Source organism: Hippocampus guttulatus, chromosome 1 (assembly GCF_054856545.1).
Source record: "Hippocampus guttulatus isolate MCC_2025c chromosome 1, RoL_Hgut_1.0, whole genome shotgun sequence".
Taxonomy (NCBI): domain Eukaryota; kingdom Metazoa; phylum Chordata; class Actinopteri; order Syngnathiformes; family Syngnathidae; genus Hippocampus; species Hippocampus guttulatus.
Genome location: NC_141261.1, coordinates 12,604,980 through 12,617,884, shown reverse-complemented (window position 1 = coordinate 12,617,884; position 12,905 = coordinate 12,604,980). Strand labels below are relative to the sequence as shown.

Here is a 12,905-nt window from a genome sequence, read left to right as displayed (position 1 = left end):
CTTATTCGCAAAATCGCGGTTGGCCTTTCATAGATTTATGAGGAACAAGACGTCGGGGTCGTAGGAAACTTCATTCGAGGAAGCAAGTGAACAGGCTGCCTTTGACGTGAATGCGGCAGGCGGCACATTCTTCTTTCGATGTACTCCCACACATCAGGCTCCCAACACCGTGCAGATGGTCAGCGCCAAAAAGCCATCCCAAGCAGACTTATTGATTTTGTGTTGCGAGTGGGACTCTGGGGCAATGAATCTGGCAACTACATTTTATTAGGAGAAATTGCAGTGCTTTCCGAAATGGCATGTGGATGTTGATAGATGCCGCTGAGACAAAATGCCGAAGAAATCCAATGAAAATGCTCACGCTGCTGAACGCCTCTTGGCTGTGAGTGGGATATGTTCCTTCCAAAAAGGTAATATGTTGCCTCTCCTTAGATTCTGTCTTTTGAAAGTAAATCAGAAGGAAGGGATGGCCACCTGTTCATTTCTTTACTCAAACAAAAGCAAAGCACAACTTGTAAAAATAAAGGAAGCAACGATGAATGGCATTTGTTGCGTGCGCTAACTACAGGTGCCAATCATAATCGATGCTTGCTGCTTCGGGACCAATCACTCGTGCTGTTATCATGATTGACATGTCCATGCATCCATCCATTTTCCGATCCACTTTATCCTCACAAGGGTTGCTGCAGCCAATCCCAGCTGTCTGCGGGCAGTGGGCGGGGGACACCCTGAACCGGTTGTTAGCCAATCGCAGGGCACACACAGCCGATCAACCATCCACGCTCACACTCACACCTTGGGACAATTTTGAGTGTTCGATCAGCCTGCCATGCATGTTTTTGGAATGTGGGAGGGAACTGGAGAACCCGGAGAAAACCCACGTAGTGCCGGGGAGAACATGCAAACTCCACACAGGAAGGCCCTAGCCGGGATCGAAACCACGACCTCTGCACTGTGAGGTAGACGCGCTACCCGCTGGACCACTGGGCCCCCCGGTTTCCTTCATTTCAAAATGTCACTGACAAATCATAAAGTAAGCCGTCATTTCAACGGGCGCGTCTACATTTGTGCTCTTTTATAATCTGCAGCTTTCGTTGCACTCCCACTATTTCTTTCTCTCTTTAAAAATTCATCAACTTTTAATGTGAAATCTGGCAAAGTGCCTGGTAAACTTTCTGAATTATTTGACGTGGTCTTCAAAGTGAAAAATCACCCAAAATAATATATTGCCCTGTTTTCAACGTACCAAATATGCTAGCACACTCACATCACAGCAAGGAGGTCTCAGTTTCATCCAACAAAGAAAATGAGACACTTTTTAATACTTTCTATCTTCTTCTGGGTTTTATGCGGGTATTCCAGCATCCTCCTACCCACCGAAAACATGTACGTATCCAAAGTTCATTGAACGCTCTAAACTGTTTCATTTCAAGTGCAGTTTCGTTAGAACGGTGTCCAGCAAAGTTAACCTATCCAGAGATACCTCGAAATTCCGGAACTTCTTGACGTTGTTCAATTCATGGTACCGCGCTCTAGTGACTTTTTCGGCCTTCCGATGGGAAAGCGAACGCATCTACTGATCCTCTGTGTAGAGATCTAGCATGTGACTGAAGCATGCCTGTTTGTGTGTCGACGAACAGGCGTCACCATGAAGCTGATGGATGAGGTTGCCGGCATTGTGGCAGCACGCCACTGCAACACCAACATTGTCACCGCCTCTGTGGACGCCATCAATTTTCATCGCAAGATTAAGAAAGGTTGTTACCATGATGATACTTTACTCTTGATGCCCGTGAATGATGCTCCGTATTGCCATAAAAGGCATTCAGAACTTCTCCAAAGTTGGATCAGACCTGCACTTTGGTTTTGGTCCATCGTCAGAGCATTTCGTGTCGGACAAAAACGTTTTCTTTTTTTGTTCGTTTTTCTCATTATCATTGGCTACTAAAAGAAAAACTGGCAGCTGCAGTTGAGGAAATCATAATTTTTAACATATTATCAGTTCGAATGGCATAAATATTTTCTCAAATCCTCTAGTTTGACCAAAGCGATTCTTAAAGCACAAATGAAATTTCAGTGTGACCTTTTTGACACCACTTAACCCCAATATTGGTCTCATCAACGCAATACGTTTTGAAATGATGGCGCAAAATTTCAACCCTGGTTTCAAATTTTTGCAAAAGCACATTTGAAATCTCCCACGCGCATGGTGGGAAATGTGTGATGGGCTGACAAAACAACGCTTGAAAATTCTAATGTCTATACCTGATCGAGACCCTTGCAGCAGTTTTATTTTGCTCATTTTAAAAATGATCCTTCTTCTAAAAAATGCTTGATGCTCACTCCTAAAGCCCAATCAAAAGAGACTACTTTATCTACTAAAGTATGCAAACAATAGGATTCTACATCTTGACGTGACATCCAAAAGAATGTTTGCAGCACAGAAAAAGACATGTTCATTTTTCTTCTACTCTAGTTTATTATTTGAGCTTCAAAATAGAACACAGACTGCAGGAATAATGCCTTCCTTCCACGTTTCCGTGGCAACCCGCAGTAACAACACACTTTGAGCACATTAAAAGGAGTAAAGAAACAACCCCGCTGGCAAAAATGGAAGAAAACATTTTAAAATGAAAGTACGTGCAGTTTGCTCCTTCTTTTGATCACCAGATGTACAATCATATATTTAATTAAACTAAAAAAATGGTATCATACATTTAATTTGGCTGCCGCTGCTCAACCCGTATTGTTTTGTGTGTTTTGTTATTGTAAAGTGTCCTTGGGTGTCTTGAAAGGCGCTTATAAATAAAATGTATTATTATTATTATTATTAATTCCTTTCATAACTTTGCTGCTGTGAATTGGGAATTTCTCCATTGCGAGACTAATAAAGGTTTTCTTATCTTATCTTATCTTAATTAACATTTTTAAAAATGTGTGGTCTTTGACAGGGTAGTTATTGAATTTCTTGTGCCTGTCTTTGTGTCTCTCCGTAGAAGTTGAACATGATGTTTATTATACAATAATGCAAGTCAATTGCAAGATCGCATGATTTGAAACCTCTACCTGATTTGTTACATAGCAGCTATTTAAGACCTAGATAAAATCTGTCATTTTAATTTAATTTGACAAGCAATGTTTTACCAGAATTTACTTCACATTTGTCAAATGTTGAATCACATGCAGGCATGGCGGCAGTATTTTTTTTTCTGTCCCGGGGCTAAAGGGACCAATAAGTATGTGTGTGTGTGTGTGTGTGTGGGGGGGGGGGGGGGGGGGTCATGACTTTACTTATTCAAGATTTTCTCTCTGTTTTTTTTAAAAATTAAAGTAAAATACACACTCTTCGTGCACAGTACTGATGTGTATAAGGCAAATATAATATAAGGTATGAATTTGCCCAAAGACAGAGATTTGGACCCTACTGTCCAATTGCGTTCATTTATTACATCTTTTTTCCACCTTTCAAGTGTGCTGCTCAGTGTGACAGAAATATTTAAATTTTATCCCCGCATCACCTCACTGATTTACCCATTCTTATTGGCTAATGCTTGTTGAACACTATTTTGAAGCTGCGGCTGGTGCTCCTTCGGGAGTTGGACCCTTCTTCTTTACCCTCCTGCAAGCCTGAGAGATCTTTTTTGGGGGAAATTTAGTTGGTTTATTTATTTATTTTTAAACTACAAAGCGATGCAATGCTTCGATGGACTGCAAGCTAACAAACACCAACCTAAGGCACGTTTAAAAATTCACTCTGACATCCGTATACTACGCTGAGAGTGAGTGTATTCGGAGAGAGTGCGCTCCGCTCTCATTAATTTCCAAATGCTGCCAGCAAGGCCCGAGTTGTAGCGCTACTCCCTAGTGCCATTCTTGGTTCACTCTGAACAACAAGTTTAAGTGATTCTCTCAGTCTCCGAACAGTCGTTGGGAACCAATGTGCGCGCAGTAAATACTTCCGAACTCGCAGCCTAATGCACAGATTCACAGCCCCTCCGCCCCGTCTCGCACAAACACACGTAGGTTGCTTCAGAGCCAAGGCTATGCCAGCTGGCTGGCGGTGAGTCCGTGGCGGCGGCTAGCCCTCGGCCCCGGTGTAGCGCTGTGCATGATCACATTATTCAACCTGCTGTCTGTCACTGTATGCAAACACAAAAATTACATTTTCCTTTTTCCATCTTCCTCTGTCAAGGCTGTGTGGTGACTGTGACAGGCCGTCTCACATTCATCAGCAACAAGTCCATGGAAATAGAAGTGGTGGTCGATGCCTGCTCGCTGGTTGACACGGAGAAAGTTAGCTATCGCGCAGTTTCTGCCTTCTTCACTTTCATCTCGCTGGACAAGTATGGCAAAGCTCAGCCCGTCCCTCTTCTTAAGGTTGGTACCATCTTGCGGACTCTTCAGTATGACGCTGAAATGTTTCCCGCCCTGTTGTAACATATCACGTTTTTCACCCATGTCTGGTTCCAAGGGAACAAAATATATTCAAATCTTGAAAATGAGCAACAATTTACAACTGCAGTGTGTGAACTTGTGGAATAGGATTTTAAATTAGGATCGCATGAAACATTCATTGCGGCCTCAGAGCCTTGCGTACAGATGGAACATCTACTATTTAATTCATTGTCATTTTTTTTGGGACCAATTTACAAATTGTCCATTAAAACGATAAGATTTGTCTGAGGAATAATCCTGCACTATGAAGAACTTTAATGTGGACGTTTTCGAATGTCTGTGAGCACTCGACATTCACTATGTTGAGTGAGATTGAGGAGTTTGAAACAGAATTCTTTTTCTACCCAAATTTGAACCGGCTCATTGGGCTTCTCTGGAAAGTCATACATAACTCAAGCATGACATTCAGCCACTAACACAAATATGGGAATGCAAATAAATATGTATTCATAATTTGATGTTAACTGCGATTGGCTGGCAACCGATTCAGGGTGTCCCCCGCCTACTGCCGGGAGACAGCTGGGATAGGCTCCAGCCCCCCCCCCCCCCCCCCACCCCTCGACCCTCGTGAGGATCAAGCGGTACGGAAGATGAATGAATGAATGAATTTGATGTTAAACCAGAAATTAATTTCGCATTAAAAATAAAATTTGGTCCAAGAGCTTCCACATGCTGGTGTATGAAGCATATTTCAGCACTGTATACAGGTACACATACATAATGATTAAGATGATTTTTTTTCAGGATTATTTGAATCAGGCTTGAATCAGAATGAATTTATAATTAATGAACCGTTTGTGCAATAGGGGAACCCCCCCCCCGAAGTCTTAAGATATGCGTCCATATAAAATGACTTATGACGAAACAAGCATTTAAGAAGCTCGAAGTAGAGACTAACGAGCCATTGGACTGAGATTTGTTACGTGGGAGAAGTTGGTGGTGGTACTTTAAGGATTAATATGTGGTGATCATGATCACCTGCCCACAGTAGTGAGTCAGCGCCAGTACGGTGATTCGTTTCATTTAAGCTCCATTTGATTAAACGCATCGCTGTCTGTTGCGGTATTGTTGTGAGGATGGTTGATTACTGATGCCCTAACAAGATCCCTGAGCATATGCAAAATATTTGGCTGATTTAGCACTTCCTACCTGCATACAAACTTTGTGTCTTTACCTCCGGAGTGCAATGCTGTTGGAGCTGGCTGTGCAGCACACGCCCTCATCTGTATCCTGTTAATATGCAAACACACTACCATCTCTTTAAATGAAGCGACTCAACTGTTTTCATGCAGCATTCAACTGCGTGGATACTCTGGGTACCGTAGATGTCACCCTTTAAAACCTTATGTGGCCACTCAGTTGAACTTTTTTCGGCTAAAAACCTGGCTGTAGAGACGTAATCCTGCAACTTTTAATTTGTGGGGGAAAAAAATACTCAATGATTGTGTCACGGGACAAGGAAGAATCAGGTTTAAAAAACAATGAATTGTTGTGAAGCTAATTACCCACAGACACAAACTTAAATATGATGGCCTGGGCCTCTTAATTGGCCCCTCGTGGCTGAGGCCAGAGGGCAGCCAATTTACGTTGCCGCTGATACTGACAACTTCTGTTCGGCTTTCTATGAAAACACTGTTATCAGTACGTGTTTTGTGCTAGGATGCCTGTATGGAGTAATGAGGTCCTTTCAAGGACCAAATGTCACTGTTTTCTTCGACTCTTCAGAGTACCGTATTTTCCGCACTATAAGGCGCTTCGGAAGATAAGGTTCACCTTCAACAAATACCCTTTTTTTAAAACGGTTTTCATATATAGGGTGCACCGCATTATAAGAAGCGTAGAATAGAAGCTACAATAGTGGCTGAGGTCGCATTATGCATCCACTAGGGGAATACTGCTCAGGGAAATACAGTACAATACAATACAGCTTTATTTATATTGCACTTTCACAACCGCTGCAGCTGTAACAAAGCGCTTTACAGAACATTTAAAATACTATGTCCAACAAAGCTGAATATTGATCCATATATAAGGCAATCGGATTGAAAGGCGCTATGTCGAGAAAATTGAATGCTTTTTAGGTGCGCCTTACAGTGCAGAAAATACTATAAATTAAAGTAAAATGTAAAGTCAACACTGTTACTCAAACCAACTTTGCAGATTCACTGCCATGTGTCAATCTCCTCCCCAAACACTTTCTCTCGCCCACGTGAAGCGCATGTTGGACTTTTGATTGTGTGTAGGTCGGATACATACGACCTGGCCATTCAGACGCCATTGGATACGTATCCGATCTAGGACCACATATGAAGGTCGGATTTGAAAAAAAAAATGGAATTGAGTCGTTCATAATGTCATAAAGGAATCAAAAATAGGTCACATATATGGGGCAAAATATCCAACTCGGGTTACATTTTGCCGCACAATACAAAGTGCAGTCTTGCGCTTTATATTGTGCCAGCCGAAAACAACAAGCTTGAAAATTCTAAATTTGTCCGTATAATCCGGGGGGGAAAAAAATATATATATACAGTATATATATATATATATATATATATGTATATAAGGTGTATTTTTCTGCTCATTTTGCATTTGTCGTCGTTAGTCAGTTCACAACATATGATATGGGAACACATTGTTTTGACAACGTAAAAGCCAAAGATGGCGAGCTAATTTCAGGGGAAAAAAATTATTTTTTACAGTTTACTTGAGTGCATTTCAGACTGTACAAAGAACATAATGGGTTAATTGCGGTACATTAAATGTACGTGGATGTGCTGTGGTGGTAGGTGGAGGAAGCGCTTCGGATGGTGGCAGTTGGGAAACGCACCTGTTTTTTTTTTTTTGGGCACTATACAGACATTTGAATTCCAATCCACCTCTGCTGCCAGTCTGCATCTTTAGAGGCCCCTGCCACTGCCACCCCCCTCATCTCTATTTGACACAAGCCCGTCCGTGTTTGCTTCACTTTTTGTGCATCTGCTTCCACGCATTCATTAGAGCCACTTTTCCATCTCGAATGATCTGCTCCTGCCTTTTGTTTTAATCGCACGCAAGCTTAGCCAGAATAGCCCTTGCTGTAATGTGCCTCTACGTCTCGATTCCATGAAAAGAAACGCAAAACAACAAAAATGAGCTCTCCTGATGATTTGAATAATTCATCCTTGGCTCCGTAAATGGAACGTGCACGGCCGCGATTCTGTTGCTGCGTGCCAAATGAAAAGTGTACGTGTGCATTTGTTGAGAGATAATGTCGGCCAAAAATACAGTCAGATAAAAAGGATTTATGTGCTAGTTTCAAAGAGAAAGCTCCAGAATGTTTTTGTGCGCGCGCGTGCGTGTGTGCGGGCACCTGTACGCGTGTGCATACGTGCATTAGCTTGACGACCAAGCGCGTTCATTTCTCTGCGAAACAGAGACGCATGAGGCTAATAGGCTCGCTATTTCAGTCTTCTTCTTAAACACGGAACGGAACGAGATGGAAATGAGGGAGCACTCACATGATCCCTCTTACTGACTCCACACCTAACGGCTGTCGCTCGTTGCAAAAAGAGACGCATTATTATGAGCAGGAAATAAGATGCAACACATCAATCCAATTAACACCTGCTAGTGATGGGACTTTAATGGATGGAAACGAGACCGTAAATTTGCAGTGCAAGCTAGATGACGGTGTATGTACCCGACAGTGGAGTGACCTTGTTTTGCTTTATGTATACCCTTATCCCCCCCCCCCCCACCCAAAAAAAAAAGTCTTACAACAAATTAATTAGCCCCTGACGCCGGTTTCACCAATCAACACACAATTTGAAATACAAGTCGATCGTGATAGAATGCGCAAAAGAAATTGCACTGGTGTCAAACTCAAGGTCCGGGGGCCACATCTGGCCCGCCACATCTTTTTATTTGGCCCGCAAAAGCAAATCATGTCAACTTCCATGATTCTTGCTAAAATCGTACCAAAATTTCAAATGATCACCTGTAGTAAGTAATGTTGAAATTTCACTTTTTTTATTTTATTTTAAATAATCCTTTTTGCGGTAACTTGAACAAGTATTGAACGTTAAAATGTCACTTTTTTTAAAATTATCCTTTTGCGGTAAGTTGAACAAGTATTGAACAGTATTCAAGTATTGACTTCTGATTTCAAAACTAGTAATCGATAATAATATAATGAGACAATTAAAACATTCATTTCATTTCACTCATACCGGCGCTCTGAGGGAAACCGTAAATACAAAGTGGCGCACAACCAAAATGAGTTTGACACCCCTGGTATAAAAGGACGATTTTTATATGAAAAAGAATTTAGTGAAAAGAACAGCAAATAGGTTAATTTTTTTCAGCATTGCATTCCTAATATGCAGCGGAACACTGCGCTCGCATCAAGTACACCACCTTTGTATGTACTGTAACGTCCGCCAAGAGGCACGGCGTTGAAAAAGACGCATTGATCAGCACTTGCGGCTTTAATGAAACCTTGCAGCTTACATTTCCATTTGAGTCACCATACATGATCTTTGAATAGACACCGACGCAATCAAACGGTAAGCGCCTTCACCGATGAATATTTGATGACTTGGGGGCCGTTTCAGCTCCAGTTGTGCTCTATAAATAGTTCAGGTGAAAGACAGATTGTGCTATTTTTGACTGCTGGTGCTCCCCCCCCCCACCAGCCTGGCACCCCAGCACCCCTTTCTGTCAACCAGGCTTCCTCCCCACTGAGCCCACTCTGTGTCTATTTATGGAATTGGCCATTTTCTCTCAGCAGGGTCTCAACAATTGTGTGTGTGTGTGTGTGTGTGTGTGTGTGTGTGTGTGTGTGTGTGTGTGTGTGTGTGTGTGTGCGCGCGCGCACGCGCATTATGGGGGATGTCATAAATTGGGGAAGGAGGACAGCATGGGGCCAGGGGAGATGGGGGGGGGGGGGGGGTTGGTGGTATCTCCCGTGAAAAAAAAGCACCATCATTTTTTTTGTGTTGAGCCACAGAAAAAAAAAAAAAAAGATAAGCGGAGAAGTGAAGATGCCTGCCAGCATTCTTTGCCATATTCTACTTCCATCGTCCTCTACATACACTCCAGTTCATTACATGACACGTTAGCGCACTTAGGATGCACTGTGCACTGCTCTCTTGGTATGTTTGAGAGGCGGGCCACACTTCCTGGCCCCTCCCCTCTCCATTCTTCCCCTGCCCTCTCACGCTTCTCATCTGAATCTATCGAACTTGGATCTCCTTACCCAGTTCTGCCCTCGCTTCCTTCTCTTCCTTTTATTCTTTCCATTTCTTACATCACCCAGCATTGCATCCTCTGCGGCTCCCTTTCTTCATGCCTCATTCTCATTTGTCTCGCTCCCGTCTAGTCTTAGTCTCCCGTCTGACCCTTTTCCTTCGCCTTTGGTCTTCTCGCTCCTCCTTCCTTCCTTCCTGTCCTCCAACTTTTCCTTCCTTCCTTTGAGATTGCTTTCCTCCTGCCTTCCTTAGTGGCGGCGGCTCCACTGGTGTCCCCTGACATGAAAACAAGGCTGGCTGTCATGGCAACCTGCTGTAATCCAAGTAATGCAGTGTTTATTTTTAGACGGCAAGCCTTCAACTTGATAGTCAACAGGTTCATGGCGACAAGCGAAACAAGAGACATTCGTGACTGCATCCCAGTGGTGATTTCCGTGCATCATAAAGATGTGGGGAAGCAAGGTGTAAAATTGGGGTCATGTAAATGGTATTGGAGTTGTATTATGATAAAAAAAAAAAAACAAGGAAAAGTCGTTTGGAGTAGTCAAGAGTATATCGTGTTTCCGAAATGACAATTTGATATGTGTCCAACATTTTGCTAAGAATAATAATCAAGTTTTACCATGTTCTTTGAGACGCAGACATTTGGTGTATAACAACGCAACGAAACACGCAGTACTGCTTTCGGAGAGCTGGTAGTCATTAGCGGTAGAGTAATCATAGCTATTAATCTGCAGCTGCGGTGTGAATAGCAATTTCAAGGGAGCGCAATGTACACTTTCTAGTGGCGCTCTCAGCAATACTGTGTCTCTCTGTGAATTTAAAGAGATAAAGCCATTGATCATGGCTTATAACACTGACTAGTGATGAACTTCTTTGTACATTTCTTATTTTTCTTCTTGTTTCAAAATCACTCAATTCATTTTGTGTCACTTGTTTTGGAAAATCAGTCTGTTGGGATAACACACATCATTTTACATTCCATTCCACGACACCCTCAACACTGAAATCAAGCCAACCTGCCATTTGGGCCATGATTTCGTTTTTTTTCTTCTGCCTCCTTAGAAATCGATGGAGACGTTATGCCATTTGGGGTTTTTTTTTCTGATTGAAAGCCAATTTTCAAAGTGTAACCATCAGTTTCAGATGAGTGCGAAAATGGACTCTCTGCAACAGTCCAATGAAATTGTACAAAAGCAAAGTGCTATATTATGCTTCAACTTGACAATTTTTTTTTAACATTCTGAGTTTATGCAAACCTTTTTTTATTTTTATTTTTTTTAACCGATGGCGAGATTTGCTACCATCAACGCAAATCGTAATTTTTTGTCCCCATCTTGACAGGGCAGTAGGCATGGGACACCGTGAACCAGTTGCCAGCCAATCGCAGGGCACACAGAGACAAACAACCATCCGCACTCACACTCACACCTCGGGACAATTTCGAGTGTTCCGTTATCCTGCCATGAATGTTTTTGGAATGTGGGAGGAAACCGCAATACCCGGAGAAAACCCACGCAGGCACGGGGAGAACATGCAAACTCCACTCAGGAAGGCCGGAGCAGGGATCGAACCCACGACCTCTGCCCTGTGAGGTGGACACGCTAACCACTTGGCCACCGGGCCGCCCCAGCCAAAGAAGTGGCAAATATATTCATCGATCTAGTTGGTCACTACAACAACAACAAAAAAAGCTTCCCCTCTTCTGGAAAGACTTTCGACAAGATGTTGGAGGTCCCCTACAGAACTTGCGTGAATCACGCAATGCCTCACCAGGTCTGTTCTAGTTCATGTAAAACATGTTTGATTGGGTTGAGGTCAGGGTTCAGTGCGAGTTCCTCCCACTCATAACTCTTTACATTTCCGCAAAGGAAAGTCCTATTTGTACCGCCTTTGCAGCTCTGCATCACGATTTAAATGGTCATCCCATTTGAGAGGTGACCTTTGCCCCCGTCCCAAAATGCTGACATTTTGTCATATGTGCTGCCACCTTGCTCCCTCCGTAAAGTTAAAAGTGCCATCTGCCAGCTCAGCGCTCAGTGCGCCGCTGAGTGGCAGGTGCTCTTGAATGTGCCAACACCCCCCCCCCCCCCCCCCCCCACCACACACACACACAGATTGTGTGTGAACAGATTGGAGAGTCTCGGTCTGAATAAGCCATAAATGCAGAAATTCGCTTGCGGAGTGTATTTAAAAATAAAGAGTCGCACGCGTGCTCCCCCTGTCTGGTGAGGTAGACGAGGGGAGAGGACCGGCTGCGCTGCCAAAGTTGCCACGGGCGCTGTTGCTGTGGGTGGCCGCGCCGTTTTAAGTGGCGAGGCGGTGGAATTGAACGACGTGGGCAACCCTGTGAATTTTAAAGCCTGTTTGAGTTCAGTGAAGGTGAAAAAAGGAGGTTTCAACTTTTTCAGTTTTCTGAGAGAGAGAGAGAGAGATTTGGTCAACAGGAAATGTTTAAAGTGGTTAGCTAATGTGCTTATATTTTGCATGGGGACAATGTCTGTTCCTTATTTTTTTTTTATATTCAGGTTAATGGCGAGGATGAACAGAAGCGTTATGATGAAGGCCAAGCCCGTTACCTCTTCAATAAAGCCAAGAGACTTGCAGCGAAGGATGCCAGCCAGTGACACGGCCGCAACACGACACCAAAGGAAAACAAAGTCCCTTTTCCTCATCCTCTCCTCGAATTGTAGCCTCCTGAACCTTGACCTGTTTCATGCACCAAAGCGATCATATCTATAAACAGTATGTGTGTTAAATTAATGAGAGAAATATTTAAATTTTGTGACAGACAAGTGCTGACTAGATTAGAAGCTTTTCAAAGGACTTGATGAAGTGTACAGGGTAATAGTGCCACCAAAAAACACAAAGGAACAAATAAAAGATCCGAACGCAAGTCTGAGCTCTCTCCTTCATGTCTATGCTCATTTGGCGATGATGATGATGATAATGGTGATGACATCATCGTCATGGGCATGCCTTGGCACAGAGGACACACGTCACCCATCTTTTCACCACTGTCGTTCACAGTGAAATCATAGGGGGGAGGGGGCGGTTCAGGGGTGGCTTGGGGGTTGACTCAACTCGCATGTCTCCCACGCCTCCACACAACACCAAAACCCCCCAACCCACCCTCGCTCTCCCCCTGTGCTCCTGCACTCTGCCTCACATCTTTCTCTTCTTTCCTCCTGTAAAAGCGCCATGTGCACTCTGATTCTC

The 12,905-nt window shown here is 43.3% G+C and overlaps 1 protein-coding gene across 3 annotated transcripts in view; it reads left to right on the top strand.

Moving 5' to 3' along the window:
• The window catches only part of acot7 (acyl-CoA thioesterase 7), a 35,786-nt gene extending 23,204 nt beyond the window's left edge, over positions 1-12,582 (top strand). For 2 of the 3 annotated variants that reach the window (XM_086110290.1, XM_086110280.1), the window contains 3 exons: positions 1,641-1,757; positions 4,193-4,377; positions 12,215-12,582. In XM_086110290.1, coding sequence (XP_085966416.1) covers positions 1,641-1,757; positions 4,193-4,377; positions 12,215-12,313 — 401 coding nt within the window. In that variant the 3' untranslated portion in view covers positions 12,314-12,582. The remainder of the gene's footprint in view (positions 1-1,640; positions 1,758-4,192; positions 4,378-12,214) is intronic. The other variant, XM_086110298.1, reaches the window with a different exon arrangement.
• Positions 12,583-12,905: the final 323 nt, after the last annotated feature.